The 25,217-nt window shown below is 55.3% G+C and overlaps 12 protein-coding genes across 12 annotated transcripts; 6 read left to right on the top strand and 6 right to left on the bottom strand.

Annotated features, from left to right (window-relative positions):
* Window positions 1–97: 97 nt before the first annotated feature.
* On the top strand, window positions 98–4,303 carry L969DRAFT_14620 (uncharacterized protein; the record flags this gene model as incomplete). The annotated part of the gene is made up of 9 exons (XM_014714910.1): window positions 98–610; window positions 667–1,689; window positions 1,744–1,863; window positions 1,923–2,385; window positions 2,569–2,585; window positions 2,636–2,906; window positions 2,964–3,350; window positions 3,396–3,632; window positions 3,684–4,303. The coding sequence occupies 9 exons, from the start codon at window positions 98–100 to the stop codon at window positions 4,301–4,303; spliced, it is 3,651 nt and encodes a 1,216-aa protein (XP_014570396.1).
* A 110-nt stretch (window positions 4,304–4,413) lies between these two features.
* Window positions 4,414–7,739, bottom strand: L969DRAFT_91862 (uncharacterized protein; the record flags this gene model as incomplete). The annotated part of the gene is made up of 4 exons (XM_014715547.1): window positions 4,414–5,796; window positions 5,853–7,084; window positions 7,141–7,358; window positions 7,462–7,739. The coding sequence occupies 4 exons, from the start codon at window positions 7,737–7,739 to the stop codon at window positions 4,414–4,416; spliced, it is 3,111 nt and encodes a 1,036-aa protein (XP_014571033.1).
* A 274-nt stretch (window positions 7,740–8,013) lies between these two features.
* On the top strand, window positions 8,014–10,642 carry L969DRAFT_149758 (uncharacterized protein). Its single transcript, XM_014715546.1, has 7 exons — window positions 8,014–8,193; window positions 8,247–8,940; window positions 8,989–9,256; window positions 9,311–9,405; window positions 9,453–9,597; window positions 9,653–10,200; window positions 10,254–10,642. Exons 1-7 carry the CDS (start codon window positions 8,066–8,068, stop codon window positions 10,587–10,589), a joined length of 2,214 nt encoding a protein of 737 aa, XP_014571032.1. The 5' UTR covers window positions 8,014–8,065; the 3' UTR covers window positions 10,590–10,642.
* L969DRAFT_84272 (uncharacterized protein) lies at window positions 10,588–11,304 on the bottom strand. The gene is made up of 4 exons (XM_014715545.1): window positions 11,250–11,304; window positions 10,945–11,192; window positions 10,733–10,887; window positions 10,588–10,681 (listed from the first exon to the last, which is right to left on the bottom strand). The coding sequence occupies exons 1-4, from the start codon at window positions 11,262–11,264 to the stop codon at window positions 10,653–10,655; spliced, it is 447 nt and encodes a 148-aa protein (XP_014571031.1). The 5' UTR covers window positions 11,265–11,304; the 3' UTR covers window positions 10,588–10,652.
* A 43-nt stretch (window positions 11,305–11,347) lies between these two features.
* L969DRAFT_14616 (uncharacterized protein) lies at window positions 11,348–12,153 on the top strand (the record flags this gene model as incomplete). Its single annotated transcript, XM_014714909.1, has 5 exons — window positions 11,348–11,404; window positions 11,462–11,559; window positions 11,606–11,705; window positions 11,753–11,980; window positions 12,034–12,153. The coding sequence occupies 5 exons, from the start codon at window positions 11,348–11,350 to the stop codon at window positions 12,151–12,153; spliced, it is 603 nt and encodes a 200-aa protein (XP_014570395.1).
* A 156-nt stretch (window positions 12,154–12,309) lies between these two features.
* Window positions 12,310–14,943, bottom strand: L969DRAFT_91858 (uncharacterized protein; the record flags this gene model as incomplete). Its single annotated transcript, XM_014715544.1, has 3 exons — window positions 12,310–13,182; window positions 13,239–14,824; window positions 14,883–14,943. 3 exons carry the CDS (start codon window positions 14,941–14,943, stop codon window positions 12,310–12,312), a joined length of 2,520 nt encoding a protein of 839 aa, XP_014571030.1.
* A 245-nt stretch (window positions 14,944–15,188) lies between these two features.
* On the bottom strand, window positions 15,189–15,589 carry L969DRAFT_91857 (uncharacterized protein; the record flags this gene model as incomplete). Its single annotated transcript, XM_014715543.1, has 3 exons — window positions 15,189–15,208; window positions 15,266–15,489; window positions 15,564–15,589. 3 exons carry the CDS (start codon window positions 15,587–15,589, stop codon window positions 15,189–15,191), a joined length of 270 nt encoding a protein of 89 aa, XP_014571029.1.
* Window positions 15,590–15,654: 65 nt separating this feature from the next.
* Window positions 15,655–16,978, top strand: L969DRAFT_14614 (uncharacterized protein; the record flags this gene model as incomplete). Its single annotated transcript, XM_014714908.1, has 5 exons — window positions 15,655–15,855; window positions 15,915–15,987; window positions 16,035–16,066; window positions 16,118–16,786; window positions 16,835–16,978. 5 exons carry the CDS (start codon window positions 15,655–15,657, stop codon window positions 16,976–16,978), a joined length of 1,119 nt encoding a protein of 372 aa, XP_014570394.1.
* Window positions 16,979–17,069: 91 nt separating this feature from the next.
* L969DRAFT_42968 (uncharacterized protein) lies at window positions 17,070–17,348 on the bottom strand (the record flags this gene model as incomplete). The annotated part of the gene is made up of 1 exon (XM_014715542.1): window positions 17,070–17,348. The coding sequence occupies one exon, from the start codon at window positions 17,346–17,348 to the stop codon at window positions 17,070–17,072; it is 279 nt and encodes a 92-aa protein (XP_014571028.1).
* A 412-nt stretch (window positions 17,349–17,760) lies between these two features.
* Window positions 17,761–19,551, top strand: L969DRAFT_84269 (uncharacterized protein). Its single transcript, XM_014715541.1, has 8 exons — window positions 17,761–18,091; window positions 18,152–18,472; window positions 18,528–18,549; window positions 18,604–18,832; window positions 18,888–18,971; window positions 19,021–19,154; window positions 19,207–19,346; window positions 19,399–19,551. The coding sequence occupies exons 1-8, from the start codon at window positions 17,804–17,806 to the stop codon at window positions 19,477–19,479; spliced, it is 1,299 nt and encodes a 432-aa protein (XP_014571027.1). The 5' UTR covers window positions 17,761–17,803; the 3' UTR covers window positions 19,480–19,551.
* L969DRAFT_91853 (uncharacterized protein) lies at window positions 19,551–23,738 on the bottom strand (the record flags this gene model as incomplete). The annotated part of the gene is made up of 14 exons (XM_014715540.1): window positions 19,551–19,748; window positions 19,797–19,937; window positions 19,986–21,155; window positions 21,210–21,386; window positions 21,435–21,500; window positions 21,548–21,645; window positions 21,693–22,425; window positions 22,472–22,610; window positions 22,665–22,740; window positions 22,787–22,856; window positions 22,906–23,043; window positions 23,092–23,496; window positions 23,543–23,660; window positions 23,713–23,738. The coding sequence occupies 14 exons, from the start codon at window positions 23,736–23,738 to the stop codon at window positions 19,551–19,553; spliced, it is 3,555 nt and encodes a 1,184-aa protein (XP_014571026.1).
* A 106-nt stretch (window positions 23,739–23,844) lies between these two features.
* On the top strand, window positions 23,845–25,215 carry L969DRAFT_100889 (uncharacterized protein; the record flags this gene model as incomplete). The annotated part of the gene is made up of 5 exons (XM_014715539.1): window positions 23,845–23,960; window positions 24,011–24,139; window positions 24,194–24,273; window positions 24,328–24,375; window positions 24,427–25,215. The coding sequence occupies exons 1-5, from the start codon at window positions 23,891–23,893 to the stop codon at window positions 25,213–25,215; spliced, it is 1,116 nt and encodes a 371-aa protein (XP_014571025.1). The 5' UTR covers window positions 23,845–23,890.
* Between the last annotated feature and the right edge of the window lie 2 nt (window positions 25,216–25,217).

Genomic DNA, 25,217 nt, shown 5'->3' with positions numbered 1-25,217 from the left:
CTCTTGTAGTGCGAATGCTCTTTGCTTCAATCGAGCGCGTCTCTGCAATTTGGGCTGTCTCCTTTTTTTCTGACATTCGCCCGCTAGTGATGCAGTGATGGCTGCTAATCTGCTGAACCAGCAGATCTCTGGCTCAATGCGACGCAAAGCCTTCAATCTAAACAGTACACTGACGCCAGACATGGTCGCGGACCTTAAGACTGACACCGGCGCAAGCACGCCAAATTCGGATTCTGCTCAAACTGCTCAGCTTTTGGCATCGCCTCAAGAGCCTGTCATCCGATCAGATGCGTCGACTTCCAAGCGCAAACTGCGTCAGACGGACGCAGCGAAGCCTGCTGGTCAAGACTCGCCAGCAGCCGAGCGCAAGAGAGTGAGAGCGTACAAAGCAACGACGAATGGAAAGCAGAAAGCTCATGATCCGCCTGCCACACGACTCAGAGATCTCGGCGGAGTCACGACAGCGATAGAACAGATACTCGAGCTTGTTGCCATGCCGCTGTGTCATCCAGAGATTTACTTACATACTGGCGTCAGGCCGCCCACAGGTGTCCTGCTCTGTGGACCACCTGGGTGCGGCAAGACAATGCTGGCAGGTGCCATCGCAGGGGTGGGTTGCTTTGTCGTTCAGCGCTCGAGTGGCGCTCAAGAGGAAGGCGATCACAGGAGCTAGGCGTACCTTTCCTCAATATCTCTGCGCCGTCGGTCGTGTCCGGCATGTCCGGCGAATCGGAGCGCGCGATCAGAGATACGTTCGAAGAAGCTGCCAGTCTCGCGCCCTGCATACTCTTCATAGACGAGATTGACGCCATCACACCAAAGAGAGAGAATGCAGCGCGAGAGATGGAACGGCGCATCGTTGCTCAGCTACTGACTTGCATGGATGACCTATCCTGGGAAAAGACGGACAACAAGCCCGTTCTCATCATAGGCGCTACAAACAGACCTGATAGCCTCGATACTGCTTTGCGTAGAGCAGGACGATTCGACCATGAGATCGTCATGGGCGTGCCAGATGAGAATGCGCGAAAGCAGATCCTGCGCGTCGTCTCTTCCAAGCTCAGACTGGCTGGCGACTTTGACTTTCGCGCGCTGGCCAAGTCTACGCCGGGCTATGTCGGAGCAGATCTCGAAGCTCTGGCAGGCGCTGCTGGTATTATCGCAGTCAAGCGCATATTCGAGGATCTTAAGGCTACGAGTGGACATGTCAATGGCGACAGCATGCTCGTAGACGCACAGACCTCCTCTGGTGATGCTACGGAGATCATCACTGGGCCATTCACGTCCATGCCGCCGTCTCTGCAGCTTCTCGCCATTTCTGCCTTTCTGCAAGCGCATCCAGAGCCGCTCACTGACAGTCAGCTTGAGCCACTTCATATCTCCCATGCGGACTTTCAGCAGGCGCTGCTACAAGTCCAGCCATCGTCAAAGCGTGAAGGATTCACGACTGTCCCGGATGTTTCCTGGTCTGATGTCGGCGCGCTCAGCGAGATACGTGAGGAGCTCAAGATGGCAATTGTTCAACCCATCAAGCGGCCGGAGCTCTTTGCCTCCTTAGGTATCGCCACGCCTTGCGGTGTCCTTCTGTGGGGTCCTCCCGGGTGCGGCAAGACTCTGCTGGCCAAAGCTGTTGCCAACGAGTCCGCTGCAAACTTTATTTCCGTCAGAGGACCAGAGCTGCTCAACAAGGTGCGCGTATTGTCACTGAGTGATCCTGAGTGCTGACAGGCAAGTATGCTGTAGTATGTAGGCGAGAGCGAGCGAGCGGTTAGGCAAGTTTTTGCAAGAGCGCGCGCGTCTTCGCCTTGCGTCGTTTTTTTTGATGAGCTCGATGCGTTAGTGCCTCGACGGGATGACAATCTGGTGCGCATGGCACTCACTCAGTCGGTCGAATATGTCTGACTTTGGCTCCCTTCGCATAGTCTGAATCATCTGCGCGGGTGGTCAATACCCTCCTCACCGAACTAGACGGCCTCGAGCCACGAAAGCAAGTCTTTGTCGTTGGCGCGACCAATCGTCCAGACATGATCGATCCCGCCATGGTCAGACCCGGCCGGCTGGACAAATTGCTCTATGTTGATCTGCCTACGCCTGCCGAACGCGAGGACATCATCCGAGCTCAGTCGACCAAGACGCCCTTTGCCAGTGACGTTGATCTTGCAGCCGTCGCTGTCGATGCGCGCTGCGACGGCTTCTCGGGCGCGGACCTCAGCGCACTCGTTCGGGAGGCATGCAGTCTTGCACTACGCGAGGTTCTCAAGCTGCCGCTCGCTTCTCAGACGGACCTACAAGTCCTTGTACGGGCAGCTCATCTTGACGAGGCGCTCGACAAGGTCTCGCCGAGCGTGTCAGTCGCTCAGCGCAAACGCTACGCCCAGCTACGGAGTAAGTTCAGCGGGCAGCCGGTTGGCAAGCAAGCTGCTCCTCTGCAGGAGAGTGCTCCGGCTGGATTGTAGTCTCTGAGCCGCGGAAATGCAAGTTGCGGCCTTTGTGCATGTGACGTAACACGAAAGCGCGTCCAATTGATTAGCGCTTAGCTGCTCCATACATCTTGCTCCCTGATGACAGCAATGGCGGCTGCAAAGGTGCGTTCAAGTGTGGACGACTGATTGAACAAAGCTCACAGCTAGTGCAGCTGTACGCATCAGCGACAAAGGCGCTGTCAGGCGAGAAACCTTTCTCTGCGGTGAGCGACTGGATAGAGCGGCTCTGCAGCGAGAGATACGAGATAGAGGAGTACGATGGCATACCCGAGCTCGTGGAGTCGATCAATCTGCAGTCGACTGGTCCTACGGAGGCATCCAGAGCGATACGCAAGAAGCTCAAGTATGGCAATGTCCACCGTCAGCTGAGATCCCTGACCATCCTCAAGGCCCTCGTAGAAAACTGCGGCACCCGCTTTCAGAGTCAGCTCTGAGGACCTTCGGCTTGCTCCCGAGCTGACATCCTACTCTACTGCTTAGCAACATTTGCCAATGAGAGGCTTGTTGACCGTCTAAAGGTCATGGTCGGCGATCCCATGACGGACGACACCGTCAAGCGCAAGCTCATGTCCGTCCTCGCGTCTTGGCATCGATCATTCAAGGGCGATCCTTCCATGCATCTCGTCGCCGGCCTATGGGAAGCTTGCGGTGGAAACCAAGCCGCGAAACGCAATGCGGCCTCGAAAGCCTATGCGGAGCAACAGGCGCGCGCTGAGGAAGAAGCCCGGCTCCGGCAACAGCTGAAAGCGAGCGAGAGGAGCGACAAAGAGCAAGCGAAGCTGAGGGCAAAGGAACAGAAGGACAGGCTCAAGCTGAGGAACACAAAGGGCAAACGCATCATGTTCGACTTTGAAAAGGCACGTCCAGGTTCGATGAGCAGCATGCGCTGCTTACGCACATACGGGAGTACAGGAGAAGCCAAATATCATGCAGGCAGTCGCCCAGGCATCACAAGCAAGCAACAAGCAAGTCACGGCCCTTGTGTGGAATGTAGCGCTTATCTGAAAAGCAGTCTCGTCAACGCTTTGCAACACGTCAATAGAGAACGCGAGACACTCAGCGCCAATGCCAAAGTACAGACGTATCTGGAAAAGGCAAAGACAAGTCGAAAGGCGATCGTACGATATACTCAACTGATCGAAACCGATGGTTGGTTCACTGCCTCTGCCTGATCTGTCAACTCATCATCGTCTGCTGCAGTCGAAGGAGAGTACGTGGGCATGCTGCTCAAGACGAACGAGCAGATCATCGCTGCACTTCAGCTGTACGATCGGATGAACAAGCCAGTCGATCTCGATTCAGACGATGAAGACGTCCAAGATGCAGCGAATCGGATAAGAAGTGCTGGCCCAAATATTGCCGCCACGCGACCCGATCTCTTGAGGTCCTTCTCAGCTTTGACGGTTGACACGGAAGTCGACAAGATTCAGGAACGTCAACGCTTCGAGATCGAGCGCGCAAACCGACTGAGACGAGCTCATCCTGACCTCGAGGATCTCGTATTCGACGATGGTGACGCAGCTGGCTTACAAGACCCCATGCGACCCAGCAAGACGGGCCCCGAATCGAGCTACGGCCAAGGTTCGCTCTCGGATTACTCGGACTACGACTCGTCAGAAGGCAGCGTTCACTCTCAAGATGACGCGCCGCAAGCAAGCTCAAGTCATCGGGCGTACGAAGCATACGAAGGACAGCGTGGGAACAGCCTACTCGAAGATCACGACGACCAAGACCAAGTACAGGAAGATGACGACGACGAAGACGACCCGTTCGCGGACCCTACAGACTCACACAAGCGACTCGACTTTGCGAGTGTATGAGAGATCATGTTCCCACAGTAACCTCTATGCATGTTGTCGGATGAATGATGTGCTGGTGTCAGTCTAGTCGAACACGGATCTGACATGGTACATGTATGAGGGTATCATTTCTATTGGATGCGCTTTCGGTTTGTTCTGCGTCGATACGCTCGTCGCTCTGGGATAGCGAGCACTTTAGCTGGCCCTCGATAAACGGTCACGAAGATGGCGATGCCGAGGATGATGAAGAGCTTCATCCAGTCGAGACAGAAATGAACGTAACTCGTCGTCGTATACTTGACACGTGCTGCGACCGTGCGAGGGTGATAGCGAGCAAGGAACGAAACAGGGTAGTAATCTGCTCCGCGCTGGCCAGCCTGGACATTGTCATGCTCGTCCGCGCGGATGTGATCAAACGGCTCTTCGTCGTCTTCGCCATCATTCAGCAGTCGGCCGGCATACGCCACGAGCTGACGTTGCACAGAACCTTTGCCTGCAGGGACATTCAGTCCGAGTCGTCGGAGAGCTTGACGTCTACGGCTGCCGTTCGTCTGCTTCATCTCTTCGTCCACCAGATGGCTGTGAATAGAGGTCGATGGCGTCGTCGCATTGTCCAGGCCATCGTCAGAGCCTGAGAAAGCACTGCTCGAGCTCTCTGCAGCTATCTGCCTCAGTCGTCGCTTTCGATGTCGCTCGCGTGCTTCCATTTCCCGGCGCTCCTTGACGGCATCGGCACTTTCGAGTCCAGGATAGTCAGAGCCTTCCCACGGATCCGGACCTTCTGTCGCTTCTTCGTCCTCATAAATCCACGACTGACCGGAAGCGCTTCGTCCGATGTTACTGAACTGCCGTTGATCGTGCACATCTGCTCCACCGAAGCCGCGATCATCATGCCAGACGATCGGCACACTCGAGCTGGCCTTTTCAATGGCAGCGTAGGCATTCTCGTCAGGACAAGAGGAATCGCGAAGGCCGCCATGTGGAATGAGATCGTCAGGAGCACACAGCCTGCCATCGTCCAGATCGTTCCAGTTGGCGAGACGAGTCTCTGGACGATGGCGACTAGCGATTTCGTGCAGGCTGGAGACCTCTGAGCTCGTTCGTGTGATGACCAGCTTGCCATCCTCCCAGCCGAGCTCGAGAGCAAGGTTCTGCGATATTGGCGGAACTCGAGCGTCTTCATCATTGTCTGAGTCATACTGAATCGCAGAAGTACTGCCATGGCTTGTCTGACGTAGATGGACCGCTGCATCGCGAGCAGAGGCTGCCTTTTCTTGCCGTTCGATGACGTCCATCACATCCTCGTGTTCTGCTGCAGTATCCCAGGATCCACGTCGAAAGAAGCTCTTGTGTGACTCGCCGTCGACTTCGGCCACGTCGTTGGGCGTGACAGGCGTCGAGCGGATGTCTTGGCCATTGCGAAGATAGGGCAGCTTTGTGCGTTGAAGCATAGCGAGGTTGCCGAGCGCGCGGCGTTGTGGCAGCTCAGTCAGGTTCGCAACAGGCGTGCCAGGCTAACGATCACATTTGGGCCATCAGCTTACGTGTCATATTTGTGCAGTCCACACACCTGACTGTATGACAGAGCGAGCGGCAAATGTCGAACCGGCTCGATCTGACGCTGCTGATCTGCCCTGCGCAGCTCATCCTCTAGCTCGTCGTAGCGTGCACGCGCGCCTTCCATTTCGACTTGCGCCCTTTGTAGTCGCTCGTCAAGATCGAGTCGCTGAGATGCAATCTCCTTGTTGGTGTCTTGCAGTTCTGCGATTTTTGCCATAAGCTGCTTGACGATCGCTTGTTCCTCTGGATTGGTGGCTGCTTCCGACGGACGAACAGATGCGCTCGATGTTGCTCTGCTCCTTGGCGTCTTGATAATATGACTGAAGCTCGGCTGGCGAAGAGGAGAAGCGGCAGCGGCAGCCTCGGCTAACATCGCCCGCCCTGATGCTGTTGCTTGCCATGAAACAGGCGATTGTCGGTCAGGCGTCGTGGCCAGAGCACGGGCGCCAGCATCGATAGAACGAGCTTTGGTATGATCGGGTTGCGCTTCTGACATCTTGAGCTCAAAATGACGCGCGAGTGAATGGGCGGAAGTGGCCGATCCAAGTGATTCTGTCGAGACTGCCTTTGACAGCGCTTTGAGTGGCTGCGTCGAGGTGGTCTGCTTCTTGTGCAGCTGAGTTTCGAGTTCATCGTTCTTCTCGAGCGCTTCTTCGAGCTCGCGCTTCAGATTTGCAAGTTCCTTGTCAAGTCGACGGAGCTTCTTGCGTCCCATCAGATCGGCTTTATGAGTCTCTGCTTCGAGCTCCTCCAACTTGTGCGCCAGCTCGTCGTTGTCCTCAGACAGCTTGTTGAGCGCAGAAGGTGAAGTGGGTAGTATCCTGATATGACCGGGTGTGGATGATGATGAAGGCGAAATGGGTACACCGTACGGATCGGACGCATTTGACCGTAGACTGATGTGGCTAGGCTTGCGTGAGACGTAACGGCTTTGACTGGTACGTGAGAGTGGCGTGGCAAGTGGGTCTTCCTGGGGATCCCGCTCGGACTTTGCGGATGGTTGTGAGTGGGTAAAGGCATTGACGATGACGTTTGTATCGATTTCCGTGCCGAATTGTCGCTTCGAGGGAGAGGTCAGGCCGGTCTCTGTGGTATGTGAGAGCGATGTCGAGCGACCGCTGAGTGTGCCTGCCTGGCTCGAAGGAGCTGATGTGATCTTATTGAGCAATGCATCGTGTTTTGCTTTGAGATCTGCATTATTGTCAAGCAAAGACTTGCCGATCGATGCAGATATGATGAGCTCTGTGCAGCTTGCCGGATCAGACACTCGCACACGCTTGAGATGGAAGGTGGCCTGCCTTGTTCTCGCATGCGTATGACTCTGTCGGCTTCGAGGAGTAACCCCTCAAGCTCTTCTCGCGTCTTGCCGCCTATCCAGTCCTGCATGACGGGCGGATCGTCTTGCGTTGGATCTGAGTGACCACTTGCGCCTGCGTGTAGTGCGCGAGACGTGTCTGCCCTTGGTGTGACTGGGTCTGAGTCGTGATGAGTGGGTGAAGGCTCGAGCGCGACGGAGCTTTGTCATGCGACACAACGGCATGCAAGAAACACGGGCAGAAGCAAGCGAATGGCAAGGATCATCAGCCTGCTATGAGGTACAGAGTTGCAGAAGCACTCACGCAGCATTGATGAGCTCGACGGTTGCCGTGTCTAGACCAAGGTCGTGCCTGACTTGGTCTCGCTCGCTAGTGACAATCATCGGTGAGTCCAGACTACGCTCCCTTGCCCCCTCTCGATCTTGTCGGGCCATGAGAGGCGTAGAAGGACGTGCATCAGCTCGAAGAGTACTGTTCGTCGTCGTTCGTCTTGGCGGTCGAGGGCGAGCAAGCGCGACGTGTGGCCGTGTGAAGGTATCGCTTTGCTCCGGTGCATCACCGCCATCGGTCGTGGCCTGCATGCTGGCTGTGTCCGGCGTCAAACGCTCGCAGGTCGAGCCCAAGCTTGAAAACAGATCCAGCTCGAGCTCTAGCGAGCGCGCATTCAGGGGTGTGTCCTGTCGCTCGGGCGTAGTCGATGACGAGCGCTTGGCTCGCTCTTGATGATCGAGACTGTCCACGACAAACACTCAATCGTCTCTGTCGACCCAGTCAGTCGGACGAAAGACGCCCCGAACTCTTTCACACGCTCCGCTCGTGTTGATATTCGACACGTGCCGCCACTCTTGGGAGATCGACGCGTCGGCCTTGAGCCAACGAAGGCCTCCGCCGCGGGCAGCTACACGCCATGTCGAGGCCCAGTATGGCCCCTCCTGGGGATCCGACGCAGAAGAAGCAGCGTATGAGCTCAATGGCGCCTCCTTCAGCGCCTCAACACGCTTCATCGAGCTCTTATGGCGCTTATGCACCCCCGAGGTACTCCCGTTGGCGCACGCTCTTTGCAAGCACTCTGCTGACGCGCAATGCAGCGTACGGCGACAGTCCATGGCGGCGAGTGGCTCGATGCCGAACGCAAGCGCACACAGACAGTCACTCGCCCCTTCGCAGCCGTTTCATCAACCGAGCGGAGGCAAGATGCGCAGATCATCTATCGCTCCTGAGGGCTATGGCCGTGCTTCGATGTCAGGTGCAGCATCACCGTACCATGCTAGTGTAGCAGGCGCGCTCGGACCGAACGGATTGCCGCTCGGGCTGATGGGTCATCCTGGCGGCTTGCAAGCTTTCCTCAATAGCGGCAAGCCGGCAAGAGATACGCGAGACCTGCGTTCCGTGCAAGCCAGGAGACGCATCGAGAGTGACGTGTACAACTTTCTGCAAGAACGCAACTACGAGCATATGAACAAGGTCTCGCTCAAGATGCTCACTGGCCCGACTTCCAGAGATTTCTGGGATATCTTTCGCTTCATCTGGTCGATCTACGACCCATCGACGCTACCCTCCACTCCTGCAGCACACTTTCATACGACTCATGAATGGCACAAGGGTATGAAGACTGGCTCCGCAAACGGTGTCAAATGGGAGGACGAGGCAGTCTACATCATCAAAGGATCAGGCTATCCATTTGCAGAGCCTTTTAGCAAGAGCCATCTGCAAGCTCCCGCTGCTATGCATGTCTGGCCGATGATGCTCGGTCTTCTCGATTGGATTATCAAGACTATCCGAGTCAGTCTGCTGTCTTCGTGCAAGTGCACGACTGACGCAAGGCCACAGGGGAGAGAAGCCGCTTTTGGAGGCTATCCCGAGCTTGTCATCAATCCGGCTCATGTCGATGACCTCATAGCCGAAGCAAGACAGTCTTCGGGTGATACATCCAATCTTGCAGGCGGAGAGGACAGATCCCAGCATTTTGTACTACTCGATCGGCCGCAAGCCAAGCTTGAATTCTGGCACGAGTATCTGCAGAGAGCATACCCTCTCTTCCTGGCAAGCGACCAGTACGATCTCGAGCCCTACAAGCAGCAGCTCGAATCGCGCTTTGGTCTGTTTCTGTGGCGTATGCTCACAGCAGAGCTGATGCTAGCCAGGTCCACAGAGGCGTACATGGAGCAGGGCAGAGAAAGTATCGCAGTCTTGACAGAGTCGATCGAGAGGCTGCAAACGAGTGAAGCCTCTGAGCTAGCCGCAGCAGTAAGTCTGCGACCGGACTGTGGTGCCGTGCTGACGGATGCGAGCAGCCCAAAGTGGACAAGCTGCAGCTGGAAAGTCAGCAACTGAAGAAGGATCTCGAGAAGATGAAGCAATATCGCGATGATCTGAGTCGCAAAGTCGATAAATTTGCAACAGAGATTGTGGACAAGGAAGCAGCGCGCGCAGCAGCAGGTCGGTGGTGATGCGGTCTCAGCTGCGTACGCTGAACTCCCCTACCCATCGTCAGAGGAAGGAGAACGGCGGTCACGCGAGGAAAGAGAGGAATTGGCACGACAAGTAGCCAGTCAAGGCATCTCGGAGCAAGAGGCGCTTGACATCTTCTCGGAGCAAGAGAAGCTGGCGGAAGACAAAAGGCAGACCGAGCAGCGTCACGCCAAAGCTTCTCAAGATGCCTATGAGGCCGAGCTCGCGCAAACGAAGCTCTTCGTTCGAGCAGAGAAGCTGATTCAGGATTACACCTCCAAATTGACTCATCTCAGTCTTTTGCCCATTCCGCCTGAGCACCTCGCCCATATCGACTTCCGTCAGGAGCTCAACGGATCGGCGAGCGATGCAAACGAGATTGTGCCAAACTGTACGACTGTCATTCGGCCCGTGTTAACGAAACTCCGTCAAGACACGATTGACCAGAGATTGTCGTTCACTACACAAACGGCTGCACTCGAGCCAAAGACGACGGCCATCTCGGAACAGCTCGATCAGCTGGCAGATCTGAATTACCGCGCAGATGCCGAGTATGAGTTGCTGCAGCGGGATCTTCAAGACGTCAAAGAGGTGCGCCGGGATTTTGACAGCTCAAGCGCTGTTGGTAATGACTGTGTGGACAGTCTACGACCAGCGAGATGACAAAGACGCTACAAGCTATCGAGAGCGTGCAGTGGCAGGTCAATAATCTGAAGCATCACATTGCCACCGGCAAGCTTGCGCTCGAACAGAAGCTTCAAACGCTCGAGAACGAGTACGTTGTGCAGCTTGCATTCAGTAGCATACCTCATGCAGTGAGCAGGCATGCCAATCTGATCAAAGACGTCGAGACGATCAAGAAGACAAACGAATCTGCTTTGCAAGACCGAATCATAGAGATTCTGGCAGCAAAGGAAGAGGCTGGGCAAGGTGTACTGAAGATCTTGGCGTCCGCTTCTGAGCCTGTAGCTCTTGCATAGGTGTTGTAACGGGCTGTAATACATACAACATGTGCTGTGCTTGCTCTTTTGCGCGTCCTAGGCCTAATCGCCTGATGCGCATCCTCGACAGCCTGTCTTGCTGCGTCAGCTCGGCGGTCTGGACATAGTGTGACGGGACGTACCGCAAAAGTTGCATTCTACTACTGTGCCCTCCTTGAGTGCTGCCTTGGGCACTCGACAGATACACGTCGAACCGGCATAGTTCATATCTCTACTCTGCACGCATCTCGCGCAGCACAGGTTCTCGTAGCCCGACCTCTTCCACTTTGCGATCAATCTGCCATGATCTCTGTCAGTACCTGAGAGTCGTAACGAGGGGCGGCGGGAGACTGACGTTGCGTCTGCGTACTTTTCCTTGAGGAGCCAGTCGTAGAGCTCCTTGCTGATCGCTTCGCGTTTGTAGTAGAGGTCGTAGATGTACCTCGACCGAGTGTGGTTGATACGCATGATGGGCCATGTCGACTCTGCCTTCCGTTTGCCCTCGTGTGACTCGCTCTCGACGTCTCTCATCCGTCGTGCATACTCGTCCAGCACGCTCTCAATCTCTTCAAAGCCTTCCGGCGGCGCCCTCGTGCGTGAGGTCTAGCCAAGTAGAGCATGTCAGCAGTGATTTGCGGCACCAGTCGAGCTGGCACTCGCCTTGATCTTGGGCATGACGCTGCCTGCAAGCTCGAGCAAGTCGCTGTCATTTCTACGCGCTCGCGCTTGTGCTGCCACGTCGCATCAGCATCGTCTCCATGGCGGCCAAGACCAAAGCACTGGGCGAAGACATATGGAAGCGGACAGACAAGATTGTCAGCGCAGACGTCCTCTGTGACCTTGCTGGGCTGATGAGTCATCTGTGCCATCAGAATGCAGAGCTCTTCGCGATGACCTATGGCTCCCTGGTCGTTCAACTCGTCAAGGACTATGAGGACTACGGCGCAGTCAACGAACAGCTCGACAAGATGTACGCCCATCTCGCAAGCCTCACTTTGCGCTCATGTTGCTCGCAGGGGCTACAACATGGGCACGAGACTCGTCGAGGACTTTCTCGCTCGGACGGCCATTGGACGCTGTCAAGACTTTCGAGAAGTAGGCGAGACGCTCGCTAAGGTACAAGCTCGCTGGGACGATCATGCACGGGCTGATGTAATCAACAGGTCGGCTTCAAGGCGTTCCTCAATATTGTGCCCAACATATCGCATAACCCGAATCCAGACCTGCGCGAGTTTGCCCTCACTTTCGACGAGAACCCGTTAGCGGAATTTGTCGAGTTGCCAGACGATGCGTACGGCACGCCTGCTTCGGAGACAGATGGCACGCCTGCAAGTGAGGGCTTGTGGTTCTCCAATGTGCTCTGCGGCGTCATACGCGGCGCGCTCGAGATGGTACGCCGCCTCGGAGCATTCACATCGCGCGACGTGCTGATGCGCTTGGGTAGCTCCAGTATCAAGTCACGGCGAGGTTCGTGTCGGATACGCTTCGGGGCGACGACACAACAGAGATGCGTGTTCAGCTGGTCAAACTCATACAGGAAGAAGTGCCACGAGGAGACGACTGAGAACACGCACGAAGCTAGATCAGGCAAGACTGTGTTGTATGTAAAGCGCTATGACGGCGTGCAATTTCGCAGTGCAGTACAATATCAGGACAGGAGCATGTCATTACAGATTCAGACTAGCAAAGAGATATCTAGCGGCAATCTTCCAACCCGTCCTCAAATCATGCCTGCCACATCGTCGCTTGACAAGCTGAGATGAGGTATCGCATGGTTCGGGGTCGACTGGACCTGGCCCATGCTCGAGAAGAGCGGCGAGCTGAGTGGCGGGCAGCCATGTGAGGGCAATGAGCTCATCAGGTCGCTCACGCCGCCTGCTGGTGGACCCGTGACACCATTGCTGGCCCGAGTGCCTGGCAAGGGTGTGACAGGGTGCGGTCTTGACTGGCCGGAAGCAATGGACTCGCGTCTCTGCTTCTTGGCTGGCGTCTCCTCGATCGACGGGGGTGCCATGTTGGAGTGTGACTTGGATCTCGTCCGCGCCTTGCTCCTTTTGATTTTACGCGCCGATCTTGCCTGTGCATGATCGGTCGCGTTGAGCACGGGAGACAGCAGTATCGAGCTCGGTGCCCGAGTGTTCTTGCCGCCCTTCTGCTGTACCGTCAATGTGCCAGAACCAACCGGCAGGAACAAGCTCCGAGCGGAAGCTTGATTTGATCCTTTGACGAAGGTCTGAGCTTCGCTGGGTGCAAGTGCATCGAGCATGTTGCGCCTGTATGAGCCGATAGGTATGCGATTCCACCGGTGTAGATCGCCAAGTGTGTGTGAGGTGGTAGCTGTGCTGCCTATTGACTGAGATCTCCCTCGACCTCCACCTCCAACGGAAGACTGTTGTGCGATTTCCGACGCATCGTCAGATATCTCATAATCGCTGTCATCCTCTTGCAAGCCCGTCATGTCGAGCACGTCGTCGAGATCCATCTGTTCGATCTCCTCACTGATTCTGATGGGCGGCGGCGACATGCGCGAGGCCTCGTCTGGGCTGACGATCTTTGAAGGTGTGTCCGTCTCTGTCTTACTCGCGCTTTCGCCCTGTGCGAGCACATTGGTATCAGCACGAATTCAGCGCCCATACTATTGTGACACACCGAATTGACGCGAGAGACGCGCTTGCGCGTTCTTCCCTTGCGCGAAAAAGGCGAAGGGACAAGCTTGGATGAGTTGTCGATGATGGCAACAGTCCTACTGCCGTCTGCTGGCGGCGCCTCGAAGTTGCCCATCTCGGGCGCACGAGGCGAAGATTGCGGCACGAGCTCAGGCGAAGCAGACGAAGAGGAAGTAATAAGATGCGAAGGTACGCTTGCTCTTCCGTTTGCTCTTGGAGTACGCATGCCTGCTTGTCGCTGGCTTTTCCGCCTACTCTTGCGACTGTTCGTATTGGGCACTGCGATGGTTACGGGCAGGCCCCGCATGAGTTTGGCAGCAGTACGCTCGTCGACGACAGCAAACGTCGTATCTGCGTCTTTTGACATCGCCACGCGAAAGCCTTTGCGATGAAGGCCAGCGGTGACCTCTGCAGAGGTAGGCGCTTGTACGTCAGCAAGCGATGCAAACGCCTTGATGGCATCCAGCTCGTCTTCGTCTACTTCTATGCCAAAGCGTACCAGACCGACATGGTCTGAATCGTCGAGAGAGTCTGTCGTGTTGCCTCCATCGTCTTCGTCGTCAATGTCTATGTCATCGGATCCAAAGTCGCCATCCGATAAGGTTCCTTCTGACACGCCAGCGTTCCAATGACGAGCGTCCCAGATATCTTGCTCGTCGACGAGGCTGCTGCTGCCGTCCGAATCGGCTTCTTGACTATCACTATCGTCCTCGTCATCGTCCGCATCGCTCATGTCGGCATACCACATGCCGTCAAGAAATTCGGCTTCTTTCTCGCCGTCGGCGAGCGCAAAGAGCTCCTCGAGCTCTTCTATATCGATGTCATCATCCCCACTGTCGGACCAAGTCACCGGACTTCTGACAGCTTCAATAGGGAACTCGGCGACTTCGATAATGATCTCATCGTCTTCGTCCTGCTCGGGCTGTGCATGGAGATCTGGCTTGGCTCGACTCACTTTGGAGCTCGAAGCAGAGTGCTTTGAGTCTGAGTGGGAGGGTGACAGCTTGCGAGATGAGCGACGGGAGTGCCTTTGTTGCCTTTCTTCTACTTCTGCGATGATCATTTGTTCTTCCTCGAGCTCTAGATCGTCGTCATCATCGCCAATGTCAGCCGGACCTTCGTCGTCGTCATCTGCCTCTGCGAGATCGAGATCTGACATGTCTGCACCATCGTCCTCGACTGTGGCATCCGTATCAATGGCAATCTCGTTTGCCTCTTCGATGGCTGCGCGGGTATGCTCAGAGTGGCCTCGTCGCGCGCGTCGATGAGATGGTGCTTTCTGAGCGCGTTGCCGAGTGGATCGTCTTTCGGGTAGCGTATGGCCGTTTGGTACATTCTCGACTGGCAGTTCATGCTGAGACCGTAAGCCCTTTTGCCGTTTGGGGGCATCGTCATGGTTCAGAAATGGATCTGAAGGGACTCTGGGCTCATGTTTGGTCTGTCCTGTCTCTTGTTGCTGCTTCTCTAGCTTGGCAGCGGGTGACTGTCGAATGCGAGGTGACGACTCGCGCTTTGAGGCAGGAGTAGCGGGTGCAGCTGCTGTCGCTGTAGCTGCTGCATGAGCGCGAGCTGTGTAACCGACTGTGACATCAGTACGTGTAAGCGCTCGAAGAGCGAGTCAACTGACTAGGTCTCCCATTTTGTTGTTGCAGAGGGGGCTGCGCAGTAGCAGTAGCTTTGCGCGGCATGTTGCTGGAGTCAGCTGCTGCGTCGTAGCAGGCAGACGAAGAGAGAGCTCAGAGGATCCTCGTCTTGCGCGGGCTGAGCACGTTCAGGCCCTGCGCGCCGACCGAGGTTGGAGAGCTGAAAGGGGTTTGAAGAAAAGGCGCAGAGGCCTAGATTAGCAGCAGCTCGTGTGAGTTGCTACGTATGATGAAGTGGTGGTGTCGGTTGCGATGCATGGAGCTCGGTCTGATTGGTTGGCTGCAGCTCTTCATTGAGCTCTTTCTGAGTCTGTTCATCCATCCTGCCTGAGCTCGGCACGTCATGCATAGACGCTCGTTGACTTACGCAGAAGCTGTGTGACCTGACTGCTCGTCGAATGAGAGGCGAGTGCAGGCCTGGAGGGCACTTGCGAGCTCGCTAACGGTGATTGGAGCACGAGGTCGTCAAGGCACGCGGGAAAGCTTGAGAAACCCCTCGAGACCAATGCTCTCTGTTCTGATCGTCCTTCCGAGTGGGAAGCTGTAGCAGGAGCTGTCCGACTGCTGAAGGCCCTCTGCGCTTGGCCCGAGCTGCTGATCACCGCACTCAAAGAGCTCTTGTTCGTCTCGACTCGCCTTGCCAAATAATTTTTGGCAACCAGCACGAGCTTATTTTCTGTCTTTCTCTCATCTTGACTTTCGCCATGAATTGACTTGGCGAAAAAGAGCTGCATCCTCAGGCCGGAAGCGTTGAGGATGGCGGACAAGCGAGCGAGCGCAAGCTCATCCCAGCAAGTGACCAAGCGAGCCCGAGTAGAAGATGAAGATGCCAGCAATGCTCAGTCCATGATCGTCGCCTCCGATGGCAGATCAGGCACAAAGTCGCAGCAACTGATCCGCACCGTTCAACGAACGTCAGCTCTCAAGGCACCCATCATGTGTCTCGAGGGACATGCTGTGCGTCTACTCGTCTGCTCAGTAAAGCCGCAGCTGATGTGCTTGAGGTACGCGCACAGGCGGAAGTGCTTGATGTCAAGTTCAACCCGACTGGCGAGAAATTAGCGAGCGTGTCGGCTGACCGCACCATCAGTGCGTCCCTTCGTGCTCTGGATGTGTGCAACCTGATGGCGAAGCAGACTTATGGAACGTCTATGGCGACTGCGAGAACGTAAGTCAGCTCTCAGTCGGCGGGCATGCGCGCTGATCCATCTGTGAGCAGTACGGCGTCTTTCGACTCAAGTCTGCCGCAGTCACGATAGAATGGTCGCCCAACCCGAGCTCTCATCTCATTGTCTGCTCTTGTGCAGATGGGACTCTCAACTCGTTCGATGCCGTCAGCGGAGAGCGCTTGAAGCGGCATCGAGCTCATACTGGCGTCGTCAATGCTATCGATATCACTCGCGGCACTGGCCTGGAACGTATTGTATCAGGCGGCGACGATGGCTTCGTGCGAGTGTGGCTCGTAGAGACAAAAGAGAGCATAGAAGAAATCGATATGGGCTATCCTATTACAGCTGTTCGCTGGTCACAAGATAGCCAACAGATCTACATTGGCGGCATCGACAACGACATCCATGTGTACGACTTGAGAAAGTCGGAGATTGCGTTCACCCTCAGAGACCATTCGGACACCATCTCCGGCCTGTCTCTATCTCCCCAAGGCTCTCATTTGCTGTCTAGCTCTTTTGACAATACTTGCAAGGTCTGGGACGTCAGGCCCTTTGCGCCCATCACCAATGTAGACGATCCATCACAGAACCCGAGATTGACAAGGACGCTCTACGGTGCACCTGCCGGCCACGACCAGTACTTGCGCAAGCCCTGCTGGGACTCAACCGGCAAGCGCTGCGCAATCGGCGCGGCAGACCGTACTGTCGTCATCTGGAATGTAGGACGCTGTGGTAGCTAGCCAACTGCATACTCACCCGCTGTGCAGGTTGCTTCGGGCGAAGTGGCATACAAATTGCCTGGACATGCCGGCACGGTCACTTCAGTCGATTGGTTACCGAATGCGCCTGTCATCGCTTCGTCAAGTACGGACAAGAAGATCTACTTGGGCGAAACGGATCCTGCAAAGTGACACACTGCATCTCCTTCGCGCTGTAATGATGGCACAAGTCACGAAGCTGTGATCCTCTCAAGACTCGCCCGCTCACTCGAAAGCGCGGATATCACAACGATCTGAGGTTAGAAAGCAATGCACTTGTGGCGTGCAATGTAAATTGCAAGTGTGCAGGCTGATCACTCGTCACAATGCGATCCATCGTAAAGTCTGAAGCAGATCTGACTGTGTGATCAGGAGGACGTTGTGCTGCCAATCGCTCAGAACGAGAAGATTCCAGAGGTGTCCAAATACGGTGTCGCCAGTGATCTCTGCAGAAGTTTACCGGTCTTGATAACGCTCGTAGACTGCAGAATAACCAGCCGTCGGTGACCAATGGAGCTACCATAGTCTCAAGCATGGCAGTGTCTGTATCACGCATACGATTGCCTTACTACCGATCTTCTCGTCGGACTGAAGTACCTCCGTTCGGAATGGCCCAGGAACCTCAAGCGCAGCTAGCGCCGAGACGCTTGTCCGCTTCCCCATCATTGGCACGTATCAGTCGCAGTAGCTTGCTGGTCTTCTGCAGATGATCAGGTGTCGAGGCTGTCGCCCAGCTCGCCCAGAGTCGATGTCGAATTGGTCGGAGTCGAGCGGAGCGCGGGCGTAGCGAAGTCTGGGGGGGGCTTCTTGAACCCCCGGTAGACCCCCAAATTCCCACTTCCCCACATAGTCCCGACACGCGTCACTCGAGGAAGGCTAAGCACGTCAAAAGAAGCTCGGTAAGCATCCGGCTACCCCAGACAATGCAGAGTTCTCAGAATCGCGCATCGACACATCAACTCTCTTGACTCGCTGGGGATGTCACGCGCACTAGCCCGCACACTCGCTAAGAATCTTCCTCGTCACCCTGCACAGTCATTCTCGACGAGCTCCCAGTTCAACACAGCCGAAGCGCCGCCGCCCAAGTCTGCTGGCTTTGTAAAGTATAATTGGGAGGATCCACTGGGAATCGAAAACACGCTCTTGACTGAAGAGGAAGTGTCGATCAAGGATGTCGCGAGAGACTACTGCCAAGAGAAGCTCGTGCCTCGCGTCATTGAAGGCTACCGCAATGAGAATTTCGATAAGTCGATGATGTCAGAGATGGTCAGTCTCATGTCAGCCGGGTGGACATTGTAGCTGCACTGACGCCGTGAGCGCCTGCAGGGTGAGCTGGGCTTGCTGGGTGCCACGATCAAAGGCTACGACTGTGCTGGCGTATCGTCAGTGGCGTACGGTCTCATCGCTCGCGAAGTCGAGCGCGTCGACAGCGGATATAGATCAGCCATGAGCGTTCAGAGCTCGCTAGTCATGCATCCCATCTACGCATTCGGCAATGAGCAGCAGAAGCAAAAGTGGCTGCCACGCCTGGCAAAAGGCGAGCTCATCGGCTGTTTCGGTCTTACAGAGCCTGGCCACGGTAGTGACCCGTCTGGCATGGTAACCGAAGCTCAGGAGAAGCCAGGAGGCGGCTTTATCATCTCTGGAGTGCGTCTGCGTTTCGCACACAGAAGCCAGTGCTTACGCTCTCTGTGACTCTTAGAGCAAGACGTGGATTTCCAATAGTCAGCGACGAAAGCCGTCTATCCACGCTTCAAAGGACTGACACGCATACGCAGGTCCCATTGCGGATGTCTTCATCATCTGGGCCAAGTGCAAATGGGATGGCAAGATCAGAGGCTTCATCCTCGAGAAGGGTATGAAAGGTCTCACTGCGCCCAAGATCGCCAACAAGCTCGCGCTACGGGCCTCGATCACCGGCTCGATTTACATGGACGAAGTCGAGGTCGGAAGCGATGCACTGCTTGAAGGCGTGTCCGGCCTGAAAGGACCATTCGGCTGTCTTAAGTAGGTAACCCACAATGCGTGCACGATTCGCGGAGCTGATCGTGTGCTAACGCAGTAATGCTCGCTTCGGCATCAGCTTTGGCGCGATCGGCGCATTGGAAGACGCGCTAGCACGAGCGAGGCAGTATGCGCTCGAGAGGCAAGATCACTTATGGCTTGCTCATATCTGTCTAATATATCGGAATCAGAACGCAATTTAAGGTACCGCTGGCGTCGTTCCAGCTCGTACAGAAGAAGCTTGCGGATGCGCATACAGAAGCTACTCTGGGTCTGCTTGCATCCATACAGCTCGGTAGGCTAAAGGATAGCGGTGCCTGGGCTCGTAAGTCGACGCATCCCCGCTGGTCCCGTATTTGCTGATACGCATCATATAGCTGAGATGATCTCACTGCTCAAGCGCAACAATTGCTCAAAGGCGCTCAAGCATACTCGCAAGGTCATGGAGATATTCGGCGGCAATGCTATCGTAGAGGAGTACGGCGTCATGCGAATTGCTTCGAACTTATATGTCGTGGTATGCCTCTACTTGCCTCATGATCAGATGTTCGCTTACGGTGCACGTACAGAACACATACGAAGGCACCGAAGACATCCATGGCCTGATCCTTGGCAAAGCACTCACCGGCATCCAGGCTTTCCATGCGTGAAAGAAAGGCCGCACGATTTGTATGCCGACAGCGCAATAATCAGTTGTACATGCATTGCAGCCTGCATTTCATCATATGTACAACGACACTGAGAACACCACATCTCTACGCAACAAAGTCCGGCATACGTCCATCTTGCGACCGAGCTCTGCATCTCCGATGACTCGCGCTGCGTCGCGCACCTCACGACAGCATTCATCTAAACGAGTGATCGCCCGGACGATCGTGCCCTCTTGAACGTCAGTCAGAAGCATGATCTGCTCAAAGGGCTGCGCAGAGCAAATCAGCATGCGCATACGACGGCCGAGGAGACATACCATGCCGAGCGCCCATTGGTGGACAACCTCGACGAGGCCAAAGTAGAGCTTATTGCCAAATTCATCCGCGGAATACTCTGCACGCTCTGAGGACTCGACCGATGCGATTCGCTCGCTGATCGCCAGGATGGTCGCTTTGGCCTGTGAGACGGTCAGTGAGTTGAATGTGGACCCGAAAGCCGGGCGCACCTCTTGCAGAGTTTCCGTCAGGATTGGCTCGATGTCAGTCTTTTCCTGGAAGACAAAGGCTGACAGCATTGCAAGTACTTCTGCAGGTTCGTACACGGCAAGAGTGTTGTCCAGCAGAAGCTCTGTCAAGACCAGAGCATTGCCAGAGTTGATCTCGCAGGCTACTCGACCTTTGAGCAAGACGGTCGCTTGCAGATCAATGAAGCCAAGTCGTTTGAGGACAGATATTCGACCTTCGTATTCCGGCAGAAGTTCCAGGTTCTGGTCAGAAAGAGCCAATCGAAGGTTCGTCAAGCTCATCCTAAGCGTTTCGCGTTCGTTGATTCGCAACAGTTGGGCTGCTGTGCCTTCGTCAATGTTTACCCCGAGAGACGCCAGCTTGTGTTCAGATGCCCTGCGATGATCCAGCGTATCTCGTAGCTCGAAGCTTCGCAACTTTGCCCAATCAAACTCAACGTCGGCCCCCGGCTGCGAAAGCTTCGCTATGGTAGGTTGAACATCGCGCGCCAGATCGTCGAGTATGCGCCGAGCTGGTCTGTCGCTGGCCGCTCCTGGCGGTAACGTCAGTCTGAAGCGGGTGACGATGCCGATACTAGACAGCTGTATGGCCAGCGGTCGATATGTAGTGTGTCCGCTGCTTGTCTTGGCCAGCAGAGGCCAGCGTGGTACCGATACGGCACCATTAGATGAGCCATCGTCCAAAGCCATGACATTGAACGCTGGCTCTGGATCGATGCTACCATCGTCGCGTACGAACCGAGCGCTTGCACCGAGAATGATTGCTGGCACAGTATCAAAGCTAGCATCATCGAGGAGAACGACGCGCCCTGCGGCCAATGCACCAAAAGATGACGACTGAGTTGCTAGCCGAAGAAGTTCCTGGTTGCGTCGTCGTATCTGCATCACCAGATCATGGTAGAGATAAAGCCGGTCGTCTATAGCTACGCCAATAGATTGAAGAGCACTAAGCTGCTTCTCGCCCTCGATGATCTTGCGCTCTTGCTCTGGCAACAGCTTCTGGGACGCATTCTCAGAAAAGCTGCGCTTGATCATCTCTTCTACGCGCAGAGTCTCGACGCGGAGCAAGTTGAGTATCATACTGTATGTCAGACGAAATTGCGACGTGAGTTTGCTGGGTTGTCCAAGGATCATCTTGTGCAAGTCGGACGTCTGCACATTTAGAAGCATTAGCCGCACGTACAGCTTCTCAAAAGGTGAACCCGCCTCTGGAGGCTCCGCCTCATTGCAGACGATGATCACACAGCCCGTCGCGTCCAGTCCTCTTCTACCAGCTCTGCCAGCCATCTGGGTATATTCGCCCGCCAGGAGATCTCGAAAGGTTCGTCCATCATGCTTTCGCGTACTCGCAAAGACGACGCACCGGGCAGGCATGTTGACACCCTGCACGGCGGCATCAGCAGCTCACGATGCATGACTGCAAGCACTGACCATTGCAAACGTTTCTGTCGCAAAGAGAATCTTCACGAGTCCGCGGGCGAAGAGAATTTCGACAATCTGTAGGAGCTGTGAGCCGATCGCTTGTAAGCAAGTCTGAGGCGGACCTCCTTGACAATCGGCAGCAGACCGCCGTGATGTACGCCGATACCTTTGCTGAGCAGCGAGCGGACCTTGAGGATCTGAGGCAGCGTCCGGTCGATTTCTGCATTTCTGTGAGACTTGCGCTCAACAAGACTTATGTTAATCGACCTTGTAGTCTGCCTAGACTTCGTTCGACAACTAAGTGAATCTCGCTCTTTTCGGTAGCCGTACATAGATCGGTATTTGGCATAGATAACGCGTTCTCTTCGCATCGCTTCTTGGAAAATGTAAAAATGACTGCAGGCAGAAGGTCGCGCTGACGAAGCGATCCGACAAGATGAACCCAAAGGTTACGATCCGCGCCAGGGCCCGGCCGTATAGGGCGAGGTGCTAGAGCCGCAGGCCGCGCTGAGCTCGCACCACCTAGCGCTTGGCCGCGTTGCACTATGCCGACCCCTCGAGTTCCGCCACGAGCCCCGCGTCCTCGCGCACCCGGTGCAGGCAGTCCAGCGGCTTCACGCTCTTTCTCCTGTTTCCTTTTGAGTGCCTGCTGCGCGTCCTTCCATCCTTGTCCATTGAATGTGCCTGTGCTGTCAACAATCTTGAAAAGGTCACGACCGGCGTAAAGGAAGTGTTCGAGCGGTACAGGTCGCTTGAGTGTGGAAATCACATAAATGTCCTTGCGCTTCGTGCGTCCGACCCAGCCAGCGAATTCTTTCGTGTTTGGCACGGTCGCGGATAGTAAAATGACGCCGATATGATCAGGCAGCATGATTATGACTTCCTCCCAGACTACTCCACGCTCGAGATCGTTGACGTAATGCACCTCGTCGAAGATGACCCATTCGACATCGCGAATCAAATCCGCGCCTTTGTACAGCATACTTCGCAGGATCTCAGTCTACAACCATATCAGCCACTGCGCAATGGGCATTGATGGCACGCACGGTCATGATGAGACAGGACGCTTCTGGATTGACTTGCACATCGCCCGTGAGAATACCGACGTTCTCTGCGCCGAAGACTTGCTTGAAGTCACGGAACTTCTGATTGGATAGTGCTTTGATTGGTGAGGTATATATAGCTCTGTGAGATGACACCGATAAGTCGTACGCGAATGTAAGAGCGCGCAAATCTGACCTGGTCATGTGTTGCTGGGCAAGCGCGATTGCGTATTCTGCGAGCACTGTCTTGCCAGCAGACGTGTGTGCAGCACCTGCAAGTCTGTCAGACGTGTATTTGCGAGAGGCGTCTTGGCTCACAGAAGACACTGTCGCCTTGCTCTAGATGATAGACTGCTTCCTTTTGGAATGTGTCTAGTTCAAATGGGTACTACGAATGTATGTCAGAGCGGATTGAAATCGTGAAGAAAGAGCAGCACTTCTTTGGCCATGTCTGGCACAAGGTCGCGAAAATTGAGAAGCGGGCGATTGATGTCGACCACATGAGCCCAATCCTTCTTTGCGATCGCGGGCCTCTTCTTCTGACTGTTCGGCTGTACTGGTATTTCGAGTGAGGTCTATATCACCGGATCAGCCTGTCATACTGGGAGGAAGCGCATTCATACCTCTGGAGGCAAAAGCTGAGCAATGTCATCATCCAATTCTGTCATGGGAACATGCGCATCGCCGTTGACGTGCGGATGACCGAGCTGACGATGCGGCTCGATGTGAGCAGGAGCAATACTGATGCTGGCCTGCGCGTCCTCGGCCGCCGTCTCATCGTCAAAATGGACACCTCGTTCGAATCCTGGTGGAATTGTTCTGATACCGCCCGAGTCCAGAGAGAAGCGTTGCTCAGCATTCTTCAGCAGCTGATCGACCGAGACAGGCTCGATGGACCGAACAGCATCGATTCCTCCTGGCGCAAAGGGGAAGTAAGCTGACTTGCCGCGAATGAATTGGCTGTGATCTGCTGGCGCTCGCTGAAGGGACGAGGATATAGAGCCTTCAGGATTGCTTGCCAGAGTCCTCTACCGCACGTTCAGCATTGAATTGCCAGGAAGAGAACGTACGTACGAGCTTGTATCCAGTGATTCGTCCATCGAGTCCGCTGAGCTTGAAGTCGAGAGTAGTGAGCAAGGCTTGTCGAGGCGCGTGCAGCAGCGAGCGTAGGTCGGGCTCTTCGTGCCATCGTCTGCAGAGATGGAGCTCAGCATGTTGTGCAGTATGTGTATGATTCGGCTGACATTTGATCGTCGCCCGAAGAGCTCATATGGACACTTCAACTCGATTCGAATCCTGGAGCGCGCACATTATAATATATCGATAACGCGTCACAAGATATGTCAAGTTTCCGATCATTACTGCCAGTCAGCCTCCGTCGCTACCGCCAGCAAGGACGAGAAAAGAAGACTGAGCAGTACAATGACGAGCCGAGCAGTCGTATCAATCCAATCCATCGAAGGCTCTGCCTCGAGCAGCACTCTACCGCTGCGTAGGTCTAGCTACAGCTCAGCTCGACCATTGACTGATGAGATGCCTCAGCTGCTGTCTTCACGGCACCCATCCGAAATGATGTCGTTCATGACATCTACAAGTCTGTGGCCAAGAACAAGCGTCAACCGTACAGCGTAGCAAAGAATGCCGGCGCACAAACCTCTGCCGAGTCTTGGGGTGCGCTGCTCCGTCACATTGCCGAATGTGAACTTGTCTGACACGCACGAGCAGGTACCGGTCGTGCTGTCGCCCGTATCCCGCGTGTCGGTGGTGGTGGTACGAGCCGCAGCGGTCAGGCTGCCTTTGGTAACGTGCGCCTAACACGCTTGACCACGCAACCCAAGCTAATGCTCTCTCTCCTCTAGATGTGCCGTGGCGGTCGCATGTACGCACCCACCAAGATCTGGCGCAAGGTGTGCAAGACGCACGCAGAGTTCATTCAGTGCTGAATCGCGCGGTGACAGTGGCACGTCAAGACCAATCTCAATCAGAAGCGGTTCGCGACCGTATCCGCACTTGCCGCCTCTGCTTTGCCATCGCTCGTTCTTGCTCGTGGTCATCGTATTGAGGAGATTGAGGAGGTTCCTCTCGTGGTACCCGATGCGCTCGAATCGATCACCAAGACCAAGGCCGCTGTTGCCGCTCTCAAGGCGCTCAATGCCCATGACGACGTCGAAAAAGTGTCAAACTCTCGCAAGCTTCGTGCCGGCCGGGGCAAGTCTCGCAACCGTCGTCACACTCAACGTCGCGGACCTCTCATCGTCTACAACGAAGACAACGGCATCTCTCGCGCCTTTGGCAATGTGCCCGGCGTCGAAGTCGTTAACGTGCGCCGCCTGAATTTGCTTCAGCTCGCGCCTGGTGGTCATTTGGGTCGCTTCATCATCTGGACAGAAGGCGCGTTCGCCGTGCTTGACGAGGTCTTTGGCACATACGACAAGACTGCTACCCTCAAGAAGGACTATCACCTGCCGCAGCCCAAGATCAGCAACTCTGACGTTGCATCGATCATCAACTCGACAGAGATCCAGAGCGTCCTACGACCTGCCGGTCCTGCCAAGACGAGACGTCCATTCACGCAGCACAAGAATCCGCTTAAGAACCGTGGCGTCATGGCCCGACTGAATCCTTATGCTGCTGTCGTTCGCAAGGCAGCAACAGAAGCGACCGCCAACAAGAAGACAAAGAAGCAAGAACAAGGCGATCATCTGATCGCGAGCAAAGAGTTCGTCGCTTCCTTGCATGCGCCTTAGAT

The sequence above is a fragment of the Mixia osmundae genome (assembly GCF_000708205.1).
Source record: "Mixia osmundae IAM 14324 unplaced genomic scaffold scaffold_1, whole genome shotgun sequence".
Lineage (NCBI taxonomy): Eukaryota > Fungi > Basidiomycota > Mixiomycetes > Mixiales > Mixiaceae > Mixia > Mixia osmundae.
The sequence above is the reverse complement of the archived record's forward strand: the minus strand, read 5'-3'. Positions and strand labels throughout refer to the sequence as shown.

Bases quoted from the DNA above. Each gene is read 5' to 3' on its own strand.
- L969DRAFT_84272 (XM_014715545.1), bottom strand. The intron at 10,888-10,944 runs GTCAGTCTCCCG...AGATCATGGCAG, and splicing joins GAAAAGTACGCAGACGCAAC to ATTGATCGCAAAGTGGAAGA. The intron at 10,682-10,732 runs GTACGTCCCGTC...GCAGCAAGACAG, and splicing joins AGTAGAATGCAACTTTTGCG to GCTGTCGAGGATGCGCATCA.
- L969DRAFT_149758 (XM_014715546.1), top strand. From the start codon at position 8,066: ATGTCGAGGCCCAGTATGGCCCCTCCTGGGGATCCGACGCAGAAGAAG. The intron at 8,941-8,988 runs GTCAGTCTGCTG...GCAAGGCCACAG, and splicing joins GGATTATCAAGACTATCCGA to GGGAGAGAAGCCGCTTTTGG. The intron at 9,257-9,310 runs GTCTGTTTCTGT...CCAGGTCCACAG, and splicing joins GCAGCTCGAATCGCGCTTTG to AGGCGTACATGGAGCAGGGC.
- L969DRAFT_84269 (XM_014715541.1), top strand. From the start codon at position 17,804: ATGTCACGCGCACTAGCCCGCACACTCGCTAAGAATCTTCCTCGTCAC. The intron at 18,092-18,151 runs GTCAGTCTCATG...GAGCGCCTGCAG, and splicing joins AGTCGATGATGTCAGAGATG to GGTGAGCTGGGCTTGCTGGG. The intron at 18,550-18,603 runs GTCAGCGACGAA...ACGCATACGCAG, and splicing joins CAAGACGTGGATTTCCAATA to GTCCCATTGCGGATGTCTTC.